General features: G+C 42.7%; 1 protein-coding gene and 1 long non-coding RNA gene across 5 annotated transcripts in view; one reads left to right on the top strand and one right to left on the bottom strand.

Annotated features, from left to right (window-relative positions):
• The window catches only part of SH3D19 (SH3 domain containing 19), a 124,618-nt gene extending 117,906 nt beyond the window's left edge, over positions 1 to 6,712 (top strand). The window contains exons 19-21 of one of the 4 annotated variants that reach the window (XM_039540988.1): positions 1,710 to 1,896; positions 3,322 to 3,419; positions 6,047 to 6,712. In XM_039540988.1, the coding sequence (XP_039396922.1) occupies positions 1,710 to 1,896; positions 3,322 to 3,419; positions 6,047 to 6,154 (393 nt within the window). In that variant the 3' untranslated portion in view covers positions 6,155 to 6,712. Of the gene's footprint in view, positions 1 to 489; positions 588 to 1,218; positions 1,654 to 1,709; positions 1,897 to 3,321; positions 3,420 to 6,046 lie in introns of those variants that run through there. The other 3 variants (XM_039540991.1, XM_039540990.1, XM_039540989.1) reach the window with 3 other exon arrangements.
• An 860-nt stretch (positions 6,713 to 7,572) lies between these two features.
• Positions 7,573 to 21,251, bottom strand: LOC120406324. Its single transcript, XR_005599222.1, has 3 exons — positions 21,139 to 21,251; positions 12,838 to 12,988; positions 7,573 to 7,690 (listed from the first exon to the last, which is right to left on the bottom strand). It is a non-coding gene; the product is annotated as an uncharacterized LOC120406324 (long non-coding RNA).
• Positions 21,252 to 23,753: the final 2,502 nt, after the last annotated feature.

The raw sequence follows: 23,753 nt of genomic DNA, 5'->3' as shown, positions 1-23,753 counted from the left end.
TTGTGATTTGTTGAGCTACTGTAGTTTAGTTTAGTCTGCTTTTAATTTGTAATGGGCATTAGATAGTGTCTTTTGTTTCTGTTATCCCACCTCTAAATATGTTAAAAGGGGAGGCAGACAGTATGAGACAGGAGTAACCCACGTGAAAGTTTCTTAAATTGGATGATCATTGACATGTTATTCTAATCTACAACTGTATAGAGCACATATGGTATAACGGTTAACACAGGGGTGTCAGATTCATTTGTGGGAAGGGATTAATTCTTTGCTTAATTAAGGTCTGGGGGCCTGGTTATACATTCAGCACTCTATGCCCCAGCAATTCACAGTGGAATATCTGCTGCTTTCAGCAGTAGTTCAGACAGCGATCGGGTATATGGGCTGTATGTAATATCTAAAGTTAGCTCTTACTGGTTCAGTGCCTTCCTGTAACATTCATGGTTCAGTAAGAAAGTCAGCTGCTATTCCTGCCCTTTATCTTCTTTCCAGGGCCGGCTCCAGGGTTTTTGCCACCCCAAGCAGCAGGGGGGAAAAAAAAAAAAGCCACGATCATGATCGGCGGTAGCTCCACCGCGCCACTTTCTTCTTTGGTGGCAGGTCCTTCCCTCCGAGAGGGACCGAGAGACCCGCCGCCGAATTGCCGCGGAAGAGCCCGACTTGCCGCCCCTTCCCCTTGGCCACCCCAAGCACCTGCTTGCTGAGCTGATGCCTGGAGCCGGCCCTGCTTCTTTCCCTACCTTTGTGAGTCTTCTCTGTTCTTTCTTCCACATTTTCTTCCCTATAGCAACTCCTAGTTCCCAACCCAGTGGACTCTACTCCCATTTATCCCCTAGATGAAAAAAATGATCCGTGATTACATAGCTAATGGTAGGAGGAAAGTTTTGTCATTGGGCTTTGAAGATGACACTTCAATCAGATTAATAAGGGATAGAGCAGTTTGCGCTGAATCATTTATATAGTGTTCCCAGTTGGAAGGTTCTAGCCCTCATAGCTGCAGAGAGAATTTAATTAATTTATGAAAACTTAGATTATGGACAATCTGAATATGCCAGGCAGGTCCTATCAGTACATTATACGAGCCATGCATTTCCTAACCCTGGGTTAAAACAAAAGAGTAGGGGTCAGGGAGATCATGAGGCTTAAATTCAGTTGAACCAGTTGATTGTGTGGCTTTGGTACAAATTACCCCTTCACTTTCCTGTGTTCCTTTTCATTCAGCAGAGCCTCCTTAAAAACCAGCTTCTGTGGCAGAGTGACACTTTCCTGAGTTAATAAGAAGTGACCGGGGGACAACACAATATTTTCAAAATCTCCTTTTCAGGCCTCTCAGAGATGTCTAACAGGGAGAAATTACAAAAGTAAAACATGCACACACAAAAGATCATATTCAAAATTTGCTTGACTCTCTCCCTTTCAAAGCACTGTGCTAAGAAAAGGATTGTGCACCTCTACAAGCATCGTAAACCAAGTCTGTGGATTCACAATATCCTCTGTACACTTTGCAAGTCAGAATTGTTATAACCCCCTCTCCCCCTTAACTTCGATACTCTGTGTGTTAAACCAATTAAGCAAATATATTATGAAAAAAAAAAGATCGTATCCATGTGGGTTACCCTCCCTGTCTAAATCTATGGCTCCACCCAAGTCTCTGTTTTAAAATAAACTTGACATTTCCTGCAAACAGATCTTGTGTTTGTTTACTTTGACAGACTGATAGACATTCTGGAGAGTGGTGTGAAGCACTTCATGATTTTACAGCAGAAACCAATGAAGATTTATCCTTTAAAAAGGGAGACTACATCCAGATATTGGAGCATGTGGACTCAGAGTGGTGCAGAGGGAGACTGAATGATAGCGAAGGCATTTTCCCGGCAGTTTTTGTTCAGACCTGCTCCGGTACAGTATTTCTAGTGGAAGATAAATTCTCATTTCTTAACCCAAATCCCTGTGCTCATAATGATGATTGGTGCTCTGGTTCCTAGAGTGATGTAATTAGCTAGCTATATCTGTAACATTAAGCAATACTACAGTGACATGCCATTGCCTAGAGATCAAACTAGACCTTGAATCAACATTTTCCAAATAATGGCACAGAGCCAATCACTACAGCTGAAGAGATACCATTAGAGATGAGAACTTTGCTCTAATTTAGTTCGCATTTGAAGCTGATCTTTGTATCAGTAAACAATATCCAGGTTTAATTACTGCTTGGAATGTTTAATGTTCCCTGTACTCTAAAGTAATACTAACATCCGAGAGGAAAGCCACGTTAGTTCTGGCCTGGGCTTTATCACTGAGGTAAAACCATTGTCTTCAAATTAAATCTAGTTACAGCTGTCCAGTGCTATAGCCTTCAGTGGGGTTTCACAGGTGTAACTGAAGGTATTGAGCCAAGTTGGCAGCTGGTATGAATCAGTGTAGTTCCACTGAAGATTTGGCCCATAATTTGTGGACAGTGGACGTGCATTGATGGCCCTGTCCAAAAAACTAACTTACTCTATTCTGTTTAATTGAAGAAACGTGAGCAAAAAACCAGTCTAGTTCACTCTAAGAATGGAATTAGCTTTCTATGGCTAACAGTAGCCAAAAGCAGTAAAATTTTAGTTTTTTTCCCACTCAATTAAATACCTGTGATTCAGAATATACAGAAAGTAAGGTGGCTTTACACAGGTAACAGTATCAAACTCAAACTGATTACTGCTCCATTATTGTATACATTACATCAGGGTAGTCAATTATTTTTTGTCAAAGTCCAGGCTCCAGAAAAAATTTAAAAAAACATCATAATAAAAAGACTTCAGGGTCCATTCAAAAGCATCTGGAAGTCCAGATTTGGCCTGCAGTCTTCCTACTGAATATCCCTGCATTACATTTTCCAGTTAGGAAGAGAAAAGTCCAACTCCTCCCTGTAAAACTTCAGTTAATGAAAAGGGTTGGGTAGGTCAGCAGTGGGACAAGCTCTTGACTCAATCTCTGAAATCCCCTTCCTATGAAATGAACTTATTTATACTGCAGAGGAAACAGTCTATCTGTAAGGAATATCAATAGCAGATTTCAACTGAAAGTTGTTTAGTTTTTATAGCAGTAGAAGTTCATTTCTCAGCATGACTATTTTATTTTATTATATTGTGACCCATGCAATATGTAGGATTTATTGCAATTGTGTTCCACACTATGTACTAATAATGCACTCTGTGTATGTAGGGAGAGAGAGAATCCAAACACTGAGAACTGTCATCTTGTTGTAGAATTCTCTTTAAAAAAAATTTGTATTTTAACAAATATTTTGTAATCACTTGTGTGTTGTCGATTGTTATACAGCTGGAGTAAAGACAGCACAGTCTCCAGGATGCAGGAAAGGAAAAGCCAAGGCTTTATATGACTTCCAGGGAGAGAATGAGGATGAGCTCTCCTTCAAGGTAAATATCTTAATCATTGCTGTTAGCTCACAAACCTCGAAAGATATAGGGCAGCACCCTATTGAAAAAGCAGATTGTATGGAGCAGACCAATTGAGCTGGACCTCATCTACTTTAGAAACACAGCTAGAAAAGGTAAACTTTTACTGCCCTGGAAATAAGGCCAAATCCTGGGACTGAGAGTGGGGGAGTGAAAGGGGCACAAAGATGGCATAACACTTACCTTTGAAATCTGCTGCCCTGTGTCAGTCCAGTTCCATGGCATAAATTAGAGCAGATTATCAACCAGCCCCAAGGGGCTGAAACAACAGCTCTGTGAATCCATGAAGGATAGCGAAGCCCCATCCATGCCAGCCATGCTTCTATGGTAGCAGTAGGGTGGTTGGCAAAGGAGCGGTTACAATGAATCTATACCCCAGGAAGATTCACTCTGCAGTGGGCTGATCCTCCTTTGGCTGGTTACATTGATCCCAGGCTGCCTGGCCTGAGTTACCACATTCAGATTTGAAAGTTACAAGGTCAATAAAGTAGCCGTTTACAATAGCCTCATCTCAAACATCTACTCAGCCTCTGTAGTGCTTAGAGTTAGCATATCCACCTCTGCTAACAGTGCAAATATAGTTGTAGTTAGTACTAGGAAAGCCCACATCCAGGTACTCTTCATCACCATTCCAGTAAGATCACTGATATTAGATGAACCTGAGACTCAGCAGCCAAGTGGTTATTTACTGAAAATGAATCAATTGTTTCAGAACACTTGCAATACATGGACTGACCACAACGTGTCTGTTCCCAAAGGGAAAAGTTGAAAATCTGCATGCTACAAAAGGGCTATTTTACAGTACATCCCAGCAGGGTACCTGACATCATGAGGGTGTATCACTTAAACTAGGATTTGCTCCTGGATCTTTGTCTGTTTACTGGGGATCTTTCCAAAACGTTAACTTTTTGATGTGTGGTAAATATAAATAGTAGCAACTATCAGAAGTCCCAAATGTTTGTCTGTGCCTCTGTTAATGTGGATGATTTTGGCTTTTCTATAACTTTACTGTGACTTCTGTCAGGGTACAGCTGTTTACTCTCTGACTTTGGAAATGAATAGTTTCACTTTGACAAATTGAGCCTGTTACTTTGTCGCACTTCTTAGAAAAAAGGTAAAATGAAGTTTTCTGACCAGATGCATTCATTTTCAGTTGTATCAAAAATTAGAGATCTGATCAAATAGGGCACCATAGAATTTCTCACTGTGTCTAGGAAGCAGAAGACAGGATGAAATATAGGAACGTAACAGTAGTAGCAACAGCACCTACACCCTATGATGGTGGGCTCTTTAAAATACATTTAGTACAGTGTGTGTCTGGGTTTCCTGAGATGTTTTCACAGCACAGCATGCAGTTTTGACATTGAATACCCAGCAAGCAGTATGCCATTTGATTTTCTGACAGACTATTTGAAGAGCTAAAGGATGTTACCAAGAAGCAGTGGGTCTATAGTATATCAGAACCAATGACCTAGATACTGAGGGAACTTTTAAATTTGCAAGACCTGCATAGACATTCAAAGCAAGATCAGATGACTAGTAATCTCAAAAATACTACCTTTTACTGTGCCTAAAGAAGATCCTATGTGAGCCCTTGAGTTTTATGTTCTTGGGAAACTACAGGAGCAGAGTATTCTAGACTAAAAGCAGAACCAATGCACTGGAAGAAAGGACAAGACTATGGGAGAAGCAGCATGGGGCACAGCATGATGAAAATAGGAACAAAATAGTAGATCAGACAGACAGTACTAATTCTAGTCCACTTCATACAACCTGTTAAACTCCTCAGACCGTTGTGCCACACTTTTGGGAACCATAAGGAGGAAAACCTCAAGGAGTGAGTGTCAGGGGTGGATAACAAGAACAATGGGGGTCTGACACTTAGCTTGTAGCAAAGAGCTGAAAAGGAATTGTGCTTACTGGAGGGGGAAAAAAAAACAGTTGAGAGAATATACTTCCCTGTTCCATGACATCAAAGAAGTTTAAGTGGCTCATCAGCATATACTGTTATATATACACTAAAACTCAAAGGGCTAGATCCAAAAAGAAGTTTAGGCACTTAACTGTAACCTTAGGTACCTGAGTCAAAAAAATTAGATTTTCAAAATTCCTGCTCAGCTGGTATAACCTTGTTTCCAGGCACCTAAGTTTCCAGTGATAAAGTTCATTAGATGCCTAAAAATCCACTGCTAGCCAGGTACATAACTGCTTCAGTCCAGGCACCTAGCTCATGCCTAAGTCCTGGTGGGATCTGCCAATTAGGCATTGCCCCACTTATCTTGCCTAAGGGGCTCAGTGTGATAGACACGCTCAGAGGCCTGCCTGATTTGGAGCATGAATTTGAACCAGCATGTCCCATTTCTCAGAACAGAGCCCTGACTATGGGATATTCTGAGATAGGTGTCTCCCAAGTCTGTGAAGATGTTTTACTGTGTATAAATGTAAAGTTAGCAACAGATGCCAATATTTTATTGTTCTCTATATAAATATAAGTTTTATGAAGGTGAATTTGTTACTGCTTCTCCCTCTAATCCCATATCAAGCTATATTTGAGCAGAAAAGATTCATCCTTGCTCATTTTCTTACAGGCAGGTGATATAATAACAGAGTTGGAACCTGTAGATGAAGACTGGATGAGTGGAGAAGTACAAGGCAAATCTGGAATATTTCCCAAGAACTTTGTTCAAGTTCTATAGGCATCATAAGGATGGAGCCCAGTTCTGCTCACTAGGCATATGGAAGCAAATGCTTATCTAGCACAAAGGCACATTATACTTTAGCAAACAAAGAACTACCATCTTTTTTGTCACTTGAGTTATTACTTTGACTATCAAATATGATTTGCACTATATTCTCGAGAAAGAGAACCACATCATAGATAATAATTTCCTGAAACACCAACATTTGCCGTGACAACAAAACTTAGTCATACTTTGTGAATGTTCCACATAAGCTGACAAACAGAATTTCCACAGGATTTTTAATAGTTTCCAGCTAGGGAAATTAAATGTGGTACAATATCTTACAAATTAAGTGAACTGCATTCTAGTAGTTGACCTGATCTGGTATTCATTTATCCTGCACACAAGCATAAATTAAGATTGTTTAATAGGCTTTTTAGAAATGCATTTATTTTGCAGATTTAAGTATTATATTAAATATGTATACCACATTTTTTATTTTCAGATTTCACTACTGCTTGAGTTAATATCCTCATTAGCAATAAAAAGCAGTTTTAGGATTGAGAGGATAAAGGATAGACACTTTGTAGAGTTTGGGATATCAAAGTCTAACAAGCAGGAAGATGAAAAGGCTAAGAAAACTTCACTCACTTCATAGTTTCTCCATCTTTGAATGGGCTGAGTGAACTTGTGAAGTTCAAGGTTTTTGTACTTGTAGAGTTCATAAAACTAGAATGAACTCAATCTTTTTTTACTGAAGGGGGGCGGACAGGCGTAATCACTCAACACATTTTTCTAGTTAAAGGGAAACCTGCTCTGTGCGCCAAGGAATAGATGAAAAGTCACCAACATTTAAAAACAAAAAACCCTCACCCTGGGGTTGGTTCAAGCTAGTGCCCCAGGGAGAGTGTTTTCCTATTAGAGACTCTCTCATTCACACCCTGATCCAGTCTCTGGGTTTGTCTGTCAGTCTGCTTGCTTTTTTTTTTTTTTTTAAGATACTTTTTCCTTGTCAATTTTCGTTTCCCTTACACAGAAACAAACCCAATTCCATTCCCATTTCAGCTTAACATTCAAACCTGACAGTGTTTGAAATTAGCAAAAGAAGCTTACCTATCCCTTCTATAAACCCCCAGCACCTTTCACCCTGGCTGCCATTCTTGTTTTGTTTCTTTCAGTTAAATAATTCATTTTAATAAGAATATTTCACAGCCTTATGTCTATGAGTGAGAACAACTAATTGAGGTATCCACTGAAAAAGTTATTTTCTATAAATCACCTAAACAATATAAGATGTAGCATTATAAATCTGTCAAGGCAGAAAGCAGCAGACACCAAGAGAAATTATTCTAACAGGCACAAAGATTTGCATTGTTTTTGTTTAAAAAAAAGTATACAAGTTAAATTACATAGACTAAATAAGTGATATTAGACATATTTCCAGATAAGAATAGCGCATTCTGGAAACCAACACTTTCCAGAATGTTTGACAATAGCTCCATATTAAACAAGTTAATTGTTAATCCACCTCCCATTCTGGGCTGATGTGTACTGTAAAAAAAACAAAACCAAAACATTTAATCTTCATTATGCTGCAGTTTGTTCTATACATGTTCAATGGCATCCTATTCCCACATGAGCAACTGGCCTCTTTTTGTATTCTCTGACAAACAAGGCAACTGAATAAACTGTGTGTGTACTCTGAGCTAAGAGGTGAAAACATTATCTAAAAGTTGTATCTGAAGATTAATAGGTGCAGGTGGCAAATAAAAAAAAACAGGCTTTTCAGAATCTCTTTCCATCAGAAAAGTACAGCATAGGGTAAAAGTCAGAGCATCAAGGTGTTGATTCAGCATTGATCGTTTAAAGTTTGGAGACTATGGAGATCTTTTTAGCAAGTTCCATCTTTAATATCTTGATTTAATGTTGAAACCTAATACAGGCCTCTCTTCTATCTCTCATCCTATGATGCTGGTTTCCCCTGGGCTTATAGAAAGGATGCTCAGATATTATAGTAATGGACTAATATAAAAACCCTGATAAAATACAATGGACATTAGCACTCAAAACTTGCCTTTTTAGTTTTTAGTTCATGGATGAAAAGGACATTATTTTTATTTTATGTGCCCAAAAAGTAAATTCTAATTCCACTTAATGATAAACCTGTATGTACTCTTTTGGAAATGTCTTCTCCCCTTTCACTTGAAAAAAAAATTATAGTGTTGCTTTACAGTATGGGTACCATGTCAAAGGTTTAAGCAAAATGGACTCCTTTCATCATGGCTCTGTGCCAATGCAATTGGTAAACCACCTGTAAATATTTTTTAACAGTAGAACTAGTAAAAATTTAAGAACTTTATAAAAAACGACACTTACTCAACTTACTTCCTCCAAATGAGATACCTAAATCATTGAGGAGGCAGATAAGGTATTAGTGTGCAATGTTTACTTACTATTGACTTTGGGCTTGTCTACATGGGGGATAATGGGCTCCATAGTACACTTCAGAAATCACATCCCTAATGTGCTGTGCATTAATTGGTCTGTGTAGACATTACTGGTGCTCTTTAATGCAGTGCTGTTTCAAACAGTGCTACATTAAACCATACTAATGAACCTTTACCATGCACCAGCAGGGTATACATGGAGACATTGATTTCTAAAGCACATTAACATGGGCATATCACACACACCCCCCACAGCTCACATTACCTTGCTGGGTAGACAACCTTTTAATTATGTCAGTTCTCTAAAGCTTTGATACAAATATTTTTGAACCAATAGTGAATTTATAGATTTTTCCAAAAGAAAAAAGGGTTTGTGAAGATTTGGTTATATTGGCCTATTAATAATTTTTACCACTTTAATTAAATGCATGACAGCCATTACATTTCAAACTTTTTAAATAAACATCTGTTTAATTGAATAATCCTTGTATTTTATTTTGTAACTCCAAATACTAAATCAGGAAATATAGCAAACATAATACCACTTATAAAAGGATAAAATGGCTGGAAGCTGCAAATTCAGAATAATAGCGCCATCTAAGGGCTTTTTACATTATTGTAGCTTTGCCAGTTCAGAAAATCGCTTTAAATTTCAGTCCCTTGATAAATTTAAATTAACTAATCTGTTTTGCAAAAAATATCTGCTTTACTGTTCGACAATATCTGTGACCACAAAGGTTTATACAGAAAGTCTAAAATCTCTATTGATTACAAGGATGTAATTCAGCAGAAAGGGGAAGTGAAAAGGGAAAATTCCTGTGAAAATCCTAAATTACATTTGCAATTAATAAGAAAGATTATGCTATCTTGAAATTCAACTAGGGACTATGATTCATTAATATGATATAGAGTGGTTTTCCTAAGCTCCAGGCTGTTAGTGTTTTGTTAAATTATCCACAGTGAAAGTAGCATCTTTGTAACAGAACACGTTTTTCCATGATTTTTATAGATAGTGAATATAGTACAAAATAAAAACTTTTATATTCTGCAAGTCCAAATTTGTCTCCAGCATTATGGTACCAGTATAAATTAAATTTGTATTTAATCAATAAATTTTTATATGCATGTCCGAGTCACATTTGAGTCTGTATTTAACTCTCAATAATTCTGATTTAATGAAAGGATTGATATCTTTAAATACGTGAGGTCACATTAAGTTAACATGGTGCAATATTGCTTTGTCTGGTGGGCTATAGTTTTAGGCCTGGTCTACACAGATCTTATACCAGTATAAATATTTCCATTAGGGATTTAAATAAAAATAGTACACTGTATAAGTGTACCTTACACCAGTAGTCAGTATTTTGGAAATAACTGCACCTTTGTCCCTCCATGGTCTGTTCAATAGACCAGACCTCTAGCAATCACTCTCTATTGGAAATGTCACATGACTAATGCTACAATTTTGTCACAGAGGTTGCAGAAGTCACGGAATCCATTACTTCTACAGACCTCCGTGACTTCAGATCTGACGGCTGGGAGCCACAGGGTCGCACCACCTCCCACAGCAGCAGGTATCCCCACCACAGCGGGACAGGAGGACCCCCTCCCCATGCAGCTTCTGCTGCCGGGGAAGGTGCAGGGGGACCCTGGAGCTCTGAGCCACCCTGCCCCTTCCCATTTTATCAGATATTTTTTAGTAAAAGTCAGGACAGGTGACAGACTTCCATGAATTTTTTCTTTATTGACCATGACTTTTACTAAAAAAATCCATGACAAAAATCTTAGCCTTACACGACTCTCTCCATCCAACCCAGGGATTTAAGCTGCAGTTCAAGAGCCTGCCAACCACATTTATAAGTTCTCTAATGCCTTAGTCCAAAAAACAAAACAATAAGTTGTCTAAATGAATGCTAAGCTTACCAAATGTCACCCAAATTCCACAGGGGAACACTGTTAGATTCCAAAGTCCTTCAAGCTTTACAGCTGAGTTTGCCCTCTTGGTTAACAGTTTGTGTCAGTTTTTAGATCAAGTACTTCTCAATCAATTTCAGCTGAGCCTGTATATCAAAAGCCTCTCTCTCTCTCTCTTCTGGAACTCAGCCAGAACCAGTATATGCAGTTCACCTAGCATTCAGTAGTTCTCCGGAGTTGCTTGCCTGTCCCAGGGTCTGTAGTAATTACCCACACACGCGCTGGTTTTTTCCTGGAGGGAGTGAGCAACCCATGGAGCTAGCATACAATCCCTGGCTCAGAGCTACAGGGTAACTTTTATAAAGTTGAAACAATTCTCTCAAAGATATTGCATGTGTCTATAGCACCTGTCACACCTGGATGGCTTATCTTCCTTCCTGTGGAGGAATACAGCTATATTGCTAAAGCACTCAGTGGTTTAACTGCATCTATACTATTGGGGTTGTACAACATTATCTGTACTGTTTTAATTATACCAATACATCTTGAATCTCAGCAATCTGAGTTGTAGTTGGATTGTTGTAAATAGGTAAGAATACAAAGAGTGATCACTCGTATGTGCTTGAATACAACAGGTAAAAAGGCTAATAGTAGGAGAACTCGATGGTTCAGGGGATTGGTAACAGGATACAGAGTGTCTTTCACTAGAAACAACTGGAAATTACTATCACCTGAGTAGTCTATATGGAATGAATGGAGAAGTTTCACTCCAATTCCCAGTAAACAGGCATCTCTAAAGCCATTACAATTAGCACCCTTGTTAGTAGCACACATAGCAAGGATGGAAATGGTCAGGGCAATTAAACTAAACGTGAACTCCCACTTTCTGTTCTGTTTAGACAACTTTGGTCCTCAGGACTGTCAATCCAGCACCCCATGAACTCTAAATTCATATTAACATTTTTACTTTGGAAAGAAAGGTAATCATTTCTATTCTATACAATTGACAAGACAACATCAGGTTCACGGCTCTTTAGATTACCTTGCAACCACTTCTTTGTAGTGGTATCTTCTAGACATTTTACCGGAATAGCCTGACTTTTGGCACACTTCAGATTTACTTTGAAGAGACCAGCCAGCACTCAAAATGTTTTGGTATTCCAGTAACTAGATCCTGTATAAAGCCTGCAGAAATTCTTTAACAGTACTCTCAGAATTCTCTGAACTTCCACCATGCAGCTGTTGAGAATTGAGAACAATTCTTAAGATCTAATTTGGCAAATACACTTGCTGCTGTCAAATAGTCAAGTACCCTGAACTCTTGCAGTTCCAACTCAATTTAATCCTGTTTCAGACAGGTCTGAAGTCTATCAGTCCTGGTATCTGTAAGGTTACCCACCTATTCAAAAAATTTTAGCTGGCCCTGCTTTGTGCCACACAAGGAAATAAGTTTATTTTAACATTGCTATCAGTTGGATGTCTCTTCCTGCTAAATGGCAATCTGGTTTCCCTAGCTTAAATATAATTGTTGCCCAAGTATTTAGTAAGAATATTTCTACCAAGAATTGCAAATCAATCTGCAGAGCTCACTCAACTCAATTATGCCACTTTGTAAGCTTTGTTTTCTCAGTCACAAAAATCATAGAAATGTAGGATTGGAAGGGACCTTGATAGGTCATCTAGACCATCCCCTGCACTGGGGCAGGACTAAGTATTATCTAAATCATCCCTGGTTTGTCTAACCTGTTCTAAAAAAATCTTTGGTGATGGAGATTCCTCAACTTCCTTAGGTAGTTTTTTTCCAATGCTTAACAACCCTACCTTACCCTTATGTTAGGAAGTTTTTCCTAATGTCTAACCTAAGTCTCCCTTGCTGCAATTTAAGCCCATTACTTCTTGTCCTATCCTGAGTGTTAAGAACACTATCACCCTCCCTGTTCAGAACAACCTTTCAGAACAACCTTAACACCCCATTCTGGCTTCCACCAGCATTTATTACAACCAGCAAGATCCCTGTATGGCAAAACTGTTGTGTTATGTATTCTAACTGTATATTGTGTTATGGTATTTTTAAAAATTGTTCACAATCACCATTTTGAATTCTGTAAAGTTGTTTGGGAGCCATGTTGGTCTCCCTTCTTGTTGGACTTTTGGTGCCCTTTTTCTGTAAGGCGGGAAAAAATTGGTCACGTGATCCGGCAATTCTGCTCGGAGACAAGAGTATATAAGCTCCTCTCATAGGCTATAGGATACTGTCCATCATGGTGGCAGCCCGTGTCTGCATCAGTCATTGTGAGCAGTCTCTAAGGGGCAACACATCAACTCACCACTACTTACCTGAGATTGAGGGATTCTGGTCCAGCAGCCGATTTGATCTGTGTTCCTCCTGTACACATCACCAGGCACGGTAGAATGTCCGGGTCGTCCACCGCACCAGAGCTGAAGCAATCAGTCGGACACAACCCTCCCTCTGTGACTGGCGTTTTGGCTGTAAAGTATAGATTTATTGACTGTTAGTCCTATGACGGGTTGGATCACAGAAATCCCCTTGGAAGCGGCCACCTGATGTGCCAAGACTACTTCTACCCTTGCTTTCCCTGCCAGCTCAGGACTCCAGCACCCTGTCTTGCTGAGCCAGAAACTCCCGTCAGCTCCAAAACAGACCCAGGGCCTGAATTACTTGCCCCAAAGCTGCAGGTTTACCTGAAAGCAGCTCACAGAAGTGTTCCTGTCTTTAACACCCAGATGCCCAACTCCCAATGGGGTCTAAATCCAAATAAATCCATTTTACCCTGTATAAAGCTTATACAGGGTAAACTCAAATTGTTCGCCCTCTATAACACTGATAGAGAAATATGCACAGTTGTTTGCTCCCCCAGGTATTATTAACTCAGAGTATGTATTAAGTAAAAAGTGATTTTATTAACTACAGAAAGTAGGATTTAAGTGGTTCCAAGTAGTAACAGACAGAACAAAGTCAGTCACCAAGCAAAACAAAATAAAATGCACAAATCTATGTCTAATCAAACTGAATACAGATAAAATCCTCACCAGTTCTAGAATGCTCCCTTTTACAGATTAATCTCCTCTTTTAGCCTGGGTCCAGCAATCACACACCCCCTGTGGTTATGGTCCTTTGTTCCAGTTTCTTTCAAGTATCCTGGGGGGTGGAGAGGCTCCCTCTTTAGCCAGCTGAAGCCCAAATGGAGGGTTCCCCCATTCTCACTCCTATGCAAAGTCCAGCTCCAGGATGGGGTTCTGGAGTCACCTGGGCAAGTCACATGTCCATGCATGACTCTCGGTCTTTACAGGCAGAAGCCATTGTCCACATGTTATCTTGTATGTCTCCAGGAAGACTTATGTGGATTGGAGCATTCCAAGATGCATTGTTCCCCAAGTGCTTCCTGATCGGGTACTTAACCTTGCGAATTCCTTCCTAAAGAAGCTGACCAAATGCCTCACAAAGCTTATTTAGAAATCAAGCAAGTGTACAGCCAATATTCTTAACCTCAAGTACAAAATGATATATGTGTACAAATAGGATGAATAGATATAGTAGCCCATAACCTTTACAGAGATGTGTTACATGGCACAAGCAGCACAAAAACCTATTCCAGTTAGCAGCAAAGAATCCTGTGGCACCTTATAGACTAACAGATGTTTTGCAGCATGAGCTTTCGTGGGTGAATACCCACTTCTTCGGATGCAAGCAGTGGAAATTTCCAGGGGCAGGTGTGTATATATAAGCAAGCAAGAAGCAAGCTAGAGATAACGAGGTTAGATCAATCAGGGAGGATGGGGCCCTGTTCCAGCAGCTGAGGTGTGAAAACCAAGGGAGGAGAAACTGGTTCTGTAATTGGCAAGCCATTCACAGTCTTTCCAGTTAGGCCATAGTCCCATAAAGCATTATGGGGTACAGCGTCACACCCTCCTCCTGAACTTACTGCCAGAGACTTGGACACTGTCCATGGCAGAGGCAGTACATCTAAAATTCCTCTTTTCTGCCTAGGGCATCTGCTACCCAGTTCTCCTTTCCTTTAATATGCATAATCTCCATGTCAAATTCCTGTAGGACCAGGCTCCAGCGTAGCAGCTTGGCGTTTGTGCCCTTAGGCCGGTGAAGCCATACCAAAGGTGAATGGTCAGTTAGAATCCTGAACCTCCTATTAAAGAGGTAAGGCCTTAGTAGTTTGACTGCCCACACAATGGCACAGCACTCCTTCTCTATGACAGAGTAATGCTGTTCAGCAAGGGACAGCTTTTTGCTTAGGAAGGCAATGGGATGCTTCTTGCTGTCTTCCCCTATCTACATCAGCACAGCACCCAACCCTGTGTCTGATGCATCAGTACACAATTCAAAGGGTTTTTCGGAGTCAGGGCTGGCCAGCACAGGCTCTGCAGACAGGAGTGCTTTTAACTTGTTGAAGCTTTTCTGGCACGCCTCTGACCAAATTATCTTATTAGGTTGATGTGATTTGGGATACAATGTCACTGAACCCCTCCACAAACCTCCTGTAATAGTTTGCCAAGCCTATGAAGGATTGGACTTGCCTTTTAGTCTGGGGTATAGGTCATTTTACGATGGCTTCCACCTTAAGAGGGTCAGGGGATATTTTACGCTGCCCTCCTCAGTGTCCCAGATAAGGGACTTTGGCTGCCCCTATCTTGCACTTGGAGGGCTTCACAGTTAGCCCAGCTTCTTTGAGCTTTGATAGCACAACTTCCAGGTGCTCCTTGTGGTCATCCCAGATGTTGCTGAATACAGCAATATCATCTCTGTATGCCCTCGCATAATTCTGCAAACCATTTAACACGGTGTTGACCAGTCTCTGGAAGGTTGCACCAGCATTTACCAGACCAAAAGGTAACACTGTAAATTTATAGAGCCCTATGTCAGTGATAAAAGCTGATTTTTGTTGTGCCTCACCCTCCAAAAGGGATCTGCCCGTAACCTTTGGTCAGATCAAAGGTACTTGGCTTGGCTCAGCATATCCAGCATATCATCAATTCTTGGCATGGAGTATGCATCTGTTATAGTGACAGCATTGAGTCTCCTATAGTCCACACAAAATTTAACTGTGCCATCCCTTTTGGGGACCAAGACCACAGAGGAAGCCCATGCACTGTCAGATTCCGTAATCACCCCCAAGTCCTATATGCTTTGTATCTCAGCCTGAATTTTCTCCTTCACCTTGCCGGTGGCCCTGTAAGGCCAAGAAGGAGGAGGCTGAGCCCCTTTCATGAGGATTCTATGGGACAGCAAGCATGGCCTCCCTGGTTTGTTGGAAAATACCTTGCTGTATTTCTGCAGCACTGAAAACACTTCCTTCCTTTCAACTGGTGTCAGCTCACTACAGATTTCCATACTTTCCAGGGTTGACCCATCTTGGCATTCAGCCATCAGATCAGTGAGTGGGTGTGCCTCAGTTTCCCCTTTGGCTCAACAGATCATGTTTACTCCGGCCACTCTACTGTGATAAGCCTTGAGTCTGTTTACATGTACCAGTTGGGGCACAGCATCATCCAGGGGCTTTTTAACTTTATAAGTGTCCTCACTCGCCACTTCCACCACTTCAAAGGGCTCCTCCCAGGAGTTTTGCATGTTGAACTTTTTGGCAGGGCTGAGTACCATGACCAAACCCCTATGTCAAAAGTGTGTGTAGAAGTATTTTTACCATACCACGCCTTTTGCTTGGCCTGACTGCTCTGGAGGTTGTTTTGGACAATTTCTATCAAGTCTTTCAGCTCCCTCCTGAACCTCTGGATGTACTCAGTCATGGGTTCCTCCCTTACCATGTTGCACCCTTCCCAGGTATCCCTGATGAGATCGAAGGGTTCCCTCACTTTTCTCCCATACAGAAGGTCAAATGGAGAAAAGCCAATGGACTCTCGGGCTAACTCCCTGTAGGCATATAGCAGGAATGGCAATAGCTCGTCCCAACTCTGGCCCCTTTTCTTGACATACATCCCCAGCATTGATTTTAGGGTCCCATTGAACCTTTCCACTGCCCGGGGCAGTCTTAAGCTGTTTCACTCCACACACCATAGCTCATTGAACAACTGTGACATAAAATTTGCCCCCCCATCAGACAAAATCTCCTTAGGGAAGCCCACTCTGCTGAATATGGTGAGCAGGGCTCTTGCCACTGTTTCAGCTTCTATGTTAGACAGCACGATTACCTCAGGATACCGAGTGGCAAAGTCTACCACCACTAAGATATATTTGTTCCCCCTCCGCGTGGGGCATGGCATAGGGCCCACTATGTCCATTGCCACTCTTTGGAATGCCTCCTGGATGACTGGCAGAAGATGCAGCAGAGCCTTCTGGGACCCCCACCCCCCAATGTCTTCCTCTCCTGAGATACTGCACAAGTCCTACAATAATCCCTCTCATCCAGGGGTGGCTGTAGATATTTCGCCACCCCAAGCACGGTGGCATGCTGCGGGGGGCGCTCTGCCGGTCACCGGTCCCACGGCTCCGGTGGACCTCCCGCAGGCGTTCCACCGAAGCCGCGGGACCAGCGGACCCTCCGCAGGCACGCCTGCGGGAGGTCCACCGGAGCCCTGCCTGCTGCCCTCCCGGCGACCAGCAGAGCGCCCACCACGGCATGCCGCCCCAAGCACGCGCTTGGCGTGCTGTGGCCTGGAGCCGCTCTTGCTCACATCGTTCTGTATCCCTGGCCAGTAGAAATTCCTCCTCAGCCTGTCATATGTCCTCTGTACCCCCAAGTGACCAGCAAAGGGACTGTCATATGCTTCCAGCACTAATTCCTCCCGGTGTTGGCTAGGTACAACCAACTGCTTATAGGGTTGACTAGGACCCTGGTTTTTCCCTACAGGGGCCTGCCTATAGTTTCCCATCCTCTTCAAAAAACTTCTCCCCCTATCCCTTCCTGGAGTTCCCTCAGAGATACACTTTCGTATACTCTCAAGGGAGGGGTCCGCCCTTTGTTTAGCTGCAAATTCCTGACAGACAACCCTTGAGACAGCATCCCCATCCCAGGGCACTGACTGCATCTCCTCTGCCCCTGGCTCTGGGAGCCTATTGTCTTCTGCAGGGCAGAGGCTTGGTTCTGCCTCTCCCCTACTTGGAAGCACCCTGCCTCTCTGCACTGTAGTGTCAATGGGACCCTCCCTCATCTCCCCTGTGGGTTCCAAGGTCCCCACCCCATTTTTGGGGACTCCCTCTGAGTCACCCACCCCTGTGTTTCCTGGGGCAGGATGTGTTAGTTGTTCAGGTGCATCAGACCTACAGTCATCAGTTGGAACAGCCTCCCCGTCTAGGAGCCCCTCACAGCTTTTCTTCATGCTGCGAGTTACCACACTAACAGCCCTAATTTTGCAGAAAAAATCATGTCCCAGCAACATGTCCACAGGGATATCTTCGAGCATTCCCACCAGTAAATCACTATCCATACCTTCCCACTCCTCATGAACCTTAGACGGGGCACAGGGAACCTCTGTGACCCCACCTCCTTAATGTGGGTTGTCTACCCCATCAGAACACTAGCATCTGGAACCACACTTGGTCCAACCAGAGAGAACAGAGCCACTGTATCCCTCCACCCCAGACACTCCATACCATCAGTCTTGATAATCTTGATGTATTCCCTGTCCACTTCACTACGCCCCATGTCCACCAAGCTGGTGTGATAAGAGGCAGGAGTGCTCTGGGGCCTCAGAGTTGAGGGCAACTGAGCTAACCTGGGACAAGAGAGGTTTACTCTCCATTAATTTGGGACAGCTGCTTCTCAGGTGCCCTGGGGAATTGCAGTGAAAGCACCTTCTGGGATCCCCTCCTTGTACAGGAAATTTGGGACGAGTAACAGGGAAATGGGGAGGTGACCATCCAGCCTCCTCCTTCCCAGGTGTAAAGCAGTAATTCTGTTTCCCCCCAACCCTGTACCCCTCTGCCAATGGTTTATGTTTGACTGCAGCTTGTGCTTGCTCATAAGAGTCTGCATACCCAGCTAATTCACTCACTGCATTTACCTTTTTGTCCCACAAATACTGTTTTACATCATCACTACACATATTCAGGAATTGTTCTTGAGTAACCAGATCCCTCATCCCTTCAAAGCTTGTAATACCTTTCCCCTGCACCCACTTATCTACCAAATCTCTCATTTCATTGGCATACGCCACATTACTCAATCCAGATCCCCTCTTAAGACTCCTGAATGTAACCCTGTAGGTTTCAGGTGTAACCTGAAACGGTTTCAAAAACAGATCCTTAAATTTACCATAGTTTGAAGCGACATCAATAGGCATCTTACTGAATATGTCCAGAGCTCTTCCAGTCAATTTTGCTATCAATGTGGTCATCTTTTGATCTTCAGGGATGGCATTGACGGTGCAGTCTCTCAAAGGTGATGAAATATTTGGCAATATCGCTGGATTCCTCATACTGTGGACACAGTTGCTCCCATTTACAGATTTTTGGGGAAGTGGAGCCAGCAGGTGGAGGGTTTGGTCTCTTTGACTCCATTACAGCCAGTTCATGCTTCTGGGCTTCCCTAGCTCTGTTGTGGGCGGCCTCTTCCCTGGCTTTTTCTGCCTCCACCCTTGCTATCTCTGCCTCCATAGCTCTCTTGTGGGCAGCTGCTTCTGCCTCCACCCTGGCTTCTTCTGCCTCCAAGCTCTCTTGTGGGCAGCCTCCTCCCTCTCTCAGTCTTTTATGTTCATTTTCTCTCTCTTTTGCTTCCTGTCTAGCCAGCTCTAGTTTGTTAGCAGGAAAATGACTACCAGTGAAGTAGCTTTCTTCTGCTGGGCCACATCCCCTGCAGTTCACTGAAACTGGGATGCACTCAGCTCAGGGGATTCTTAGTTAACAGAGACTTTCACAGTGCCAAGTGTTCAGCCTTTCTGGGCAATTTGCACCCTCTACAGAGCTTCCTTCTTCCTTGTTTTGCTTCCTTTTCTGCCCCTACTTCCCTTACCCGAAATAAGCAAACAGAAAACAAACCAGTAACCATTTTGTCTGTTCTCCACCCACCACACTTAAAACTCACTTAAAATCACTAACAGTATCTCAACGCAATCACCTGTGTACAGATCCTGCTTGACTACACCACTGACAGGTTAGATCACAGAAACCCCCTTTGAAAAGGAGCTGCCACCCGATGTGCCCAGACTACCTCTGTCTGTAACTGGTGAGGATCTTATCTGTATTCAGTTTGATTAAACATAGATTTGCGCATTTTATTTTGCATGACGACTTACTTTGTTCTGTCTATTACTACTTGTTAATGTGCCCAGACTACCTCTGTCTGTAACTGGTGAGGATCTTATCTGTATTCAGTTTGATTAAACATAGATTTGCGCATTTTATTTTGCATGACGACTTACTTTGTTCTGTCTATTACTACTTGTTAACTACAGAAAGTAGGATTTCAGTGGTTCCAACATCACTTTTTCCTTATTAATTAGCTCAGAGTATGTATTAATACCTGGGGGAGGCAAACAGCTGTGTAAATCAGTGTTAGAGGATGAACAATTTATGAGTTGACCCTGTATAAGTTTTATACAGGGTAAAATGGATTTATTTGGATTTAGACCCCATTGGGAGTTGGGCATCTGGGTGTTAAAGACAGGAACACTTCTGTGAGCTGCTTTCAGGTAAACCTGCAGCTTTGGGGCAAGTAATTCAGACCCTGGGTCTGTGATGGAGCAGACGGGAGCATCTGGCTCAGCAAGACAGGGTGCTGGAGTCCTGAGCTGGCAGGGAAAGCAAGGGTAGAAGTAGTCTTGGCACATCAGGTGGCAGCTCTCAAGAGGGTTTCTGTGATCCAACCCATCACAAGTCCATAATATCTGTAAGGGCTAGAGGGACAGGGCTTCATGCCCTTGATTACAAACCACTGTGTTCTTGTCATTCACCTTTAATCTTGTCCTTCAGTTTCACTGAGACCATATCTGACAGACCCTAAATACAGGATAATCTGAACTTCCATCATTAGCAGGGGTCCTTTAATACTTACCTTTAATTCCCTTTTCCCCCCCAACAATCCCCAACACACTCCCAGCCCCAATTTTTTTCCCAAACCATGTGCCCTACAGCTCTGAGGCCTCTCCTGGACAGCAGAGAGAAATAATAATAAGATTGTTTGTTCCTGTAAAGAAACAAAACCCACCAGTTTCTCACTAACTGGAGTTAATACTCCAAGTTAAAGACAACACTAGATTATTAATTATTATTATACTATGAACCTAACAATTTTATTAACAAAAGAGCATGAATTAAATGAGTGAACTGAATGAGCTCAAGGAAATAAAGGTAGACAGGATAACAAAACACACTTTCTAATGGCTAAGATTTAACAAACTACTGTCTCATTTCAATGTAAAAAAAATCCTTACCACGTGTTGTCAACAAAGTGACTCAAAATGGCTGACCACACCTTTGGCCAGGATCTCTTCACAGATAAAGAAAGGCTGGCTTCCCTTGTCTTCCCTAGTGAAAAATCTTAGGGGCTAGCCTCCCCTTATGCTATAGTCCAGTTCCCAGGGACTCCCACCCCATCCTTGGGATGAAGGACCCATCTCAGCTTCTGAAAGCTCTCCCTTCCTGCATCTGTCCAGTGATGGATGCCTAAAATGGCTCTCTGTCTTTGATTATTTCTCCCAAAGTTCAATTACCTTGATTCAGCAGGCAGGAAGCCCTTCTGTGTCCTCAGTTGGCCTTAGACTGCGCACACAGAAAACATGCCTTAGACTGAGTTCCTTGTGTCTCACTAAATTAAGAATTATAATTTCAATTTATGTCCATACCTTTGCATCAGCTGCTTTCACCTACATTATATAATTATATTAATCATTAGTTATGAGCTTTCTAGGACATATTACATTACAGCTTTTAGATACAGATTATAAACAATAGTGAATTGGGGAAGTATTACCACATTAGTAGCAAAATTGACTGGAAGAGGTCTGGACATATTCAATAAGATGCCTATTGATGCTTCTATGGTAAATATAAGGATTTGGTTTTTAAAACAATTTCAAATTACCCTTGAAACTTAAGAGTAAAATTTAGAGCCCTTAAGAGAGGGGCTGGACTAAGTAATGTGGCTTATGTAAACCAGATAAAGGATCTGTTAAATAAATGGGTCAAAGGAAGGGATGTACTTAGCTTTGAAGGAATGTGTGATTTGGTTGTACAGGAGCAGTTCCTGACTATGACCAGTGATAATGTAAAACAGTGGTTATGGGATAAGAAAATGGACTCAGCAGAAAGTCTTCCTTCTTATGCTGATCAATATGAGCAGTCCCAGACTGCCAGATAGGCGGGGAAAATTGGAACAAAATGGGTGGAGGTGGCAGAGAGAAACAAACCTGGTCGCAGTTTGGGTGGATACCAGAAGGAACACCCCAAGAGCACATCATGCCACCGAGGGCAGCCCAAGGCTCCACCTACATCCCCCCAAAAACCCCAGACATCTTACCATCCCACCACACAATTCTTCAGCAACCCACCTCGCCCTACTGACCAGTCAGCTGGGCAGTGTTTTAAATGTAACAAACTGGGGCATGTAAAGGCCAACTGTCCCAAGAACCCCAGTAGAGTACAGTTCATTGCACTGGGGTCCCACCAAAGGTCCTCAGGCCCATATGCCTCCCAAATACCCTCAGAGCACATGAAAACTATGAATGTGGGTGGGAAGAAGGTTACAGCGTGGAGGGACACTGGAGTGCAAGTGTCGGCTATCATCAATCCTTAGTGGACCCCAACTTAATCAACCCAGAAGTCCAAGTAACGATTCAATCCTTCAAGTCAACCTCTTTTGACTTGCCTACAGCCAAGTTACCTGTCCAGTACAAGGGCTGGTTAGGAATGTGAACTTTCGCAGTCTATGATGATTATCCCATTCCCATGCTGCTGGGGGAAGACTTGGCCAACCATGTAAAGCTAGCCAAGAGGGCGGAAATGGTCACCTGCAGCCAGGCTAAGCATGTCTTCACACCTAGCTCTATTCCTGGGCCTCGTCTGTGTTACCAGGGACCCACATGGAGATGATAGAACCAAACCCCATGCCAATGTCTGCAACAGCAGTAGTGGGTCCAGGCGCAGAAACCCAGACAGACCCAGTCCCAGAACCGCAACTGGCGGAGCAACCAGCACCAGAACCATTGCCAGCACTGAATCTAGCACTGGCAACCCCATCTACAGCTCCAATGCCAGAGGGCACCACTGAGCCTGCACTGGCAGCAGCAAATAAACCTTCGCAAGAGGCTCAGCCGGAGCCTGAAATACAACATAGTGTACCAGCAGAGAACAGTTAACAGTCAACAGAAACAGCTCCATCACCTACATCGCTTCCAGAGGGACCAAGCCCAAGTAAGTCTACAATCCAGCGAGGAACTGATGTCTCCAGCGTCAAGGGAACAGTTCCAGGCCAAACAGGAAGCAGATGAAAGCCTCCAGGGAGCTTGGACAGCGGCACACAGCAACCCACCGCCTCTCAGCTCTTCTAATCCATCCCGGTTTGTTGTAGAAAGACTTTTATAGAAGGAAACTCTTTCTGGTGGGCACCAGAAGGACTGGCGGGCACCAGGACTGGCATCCTCAAAGACAGTTGGTAGTTTCAACTAAGTACCGGGTAAAGCTCTTCAGCTTAGCCCATGATCATCCTAGTGGCCATGCTGGGGTGAACAGGACCAAACACCATTTGGGGAAGTCCTTCCACTGGGAGGAAATAGGTAGAAATGTCCTTGCCCATGTCCGGTCTTGTGAGGTATGCCAAAAAGTGGGAAAACCCCAAGACCAGTTCAAGGCCCCTCTCCAGCCACTCTCCATAATTGAGGTTCCATTTCAGCAAGTAGCTGTGGATATTCTAGGTCCTTTTCCAAAAAAGGAACAAAAACAAAAACCAACACCCAGAGGAAAGCAGTACATACTGACTTTCATGGATTTTGCCACTCAATAGCCAGAAGCAGTAGCTCTCAGCAACACCAGAACTAAAAGTTTGTGTCAGTCACTAACAAACATTTTTGCAGGGAACTCATTTCCTGGCAGGGACCATGAAAAGCCTTTGGGAAACTCATGGAGTGAACCACTTGGTTGCCACCCCTTACCACCATCAAATGGCCTGGTGGAGAAGTTTAATGGTTCTTTGGGGGCCATGATATGTAAATTCGTAAATAAGCACTCCAATGATTGGCACTTAGTGTTGCAGCTGTTACTCTTGGCTGTACCACATCCCAGTTTAGGGTTTTCACCATTTGAACTTGTGTATGGCCACGAGGTTAAGGGG

The sequence above is a fragment of the Mauremys reevesii genome, linkage group 5, assembly GCF_016161935.1.
Source record: "Mauremys reevesii isolate NIE-2019 linkage group 5, ASM1616193v1, whole genome shotgun sequence".
Taxonomy (NCBI): Eukaryota; Metazoa; Chordata; order Testudines; family Geoemydidae; genus Mauremys; species Mauremys reevesii.
This window is presented reverse-complemented; position numbering and strand designations above follow the sequence as displayed.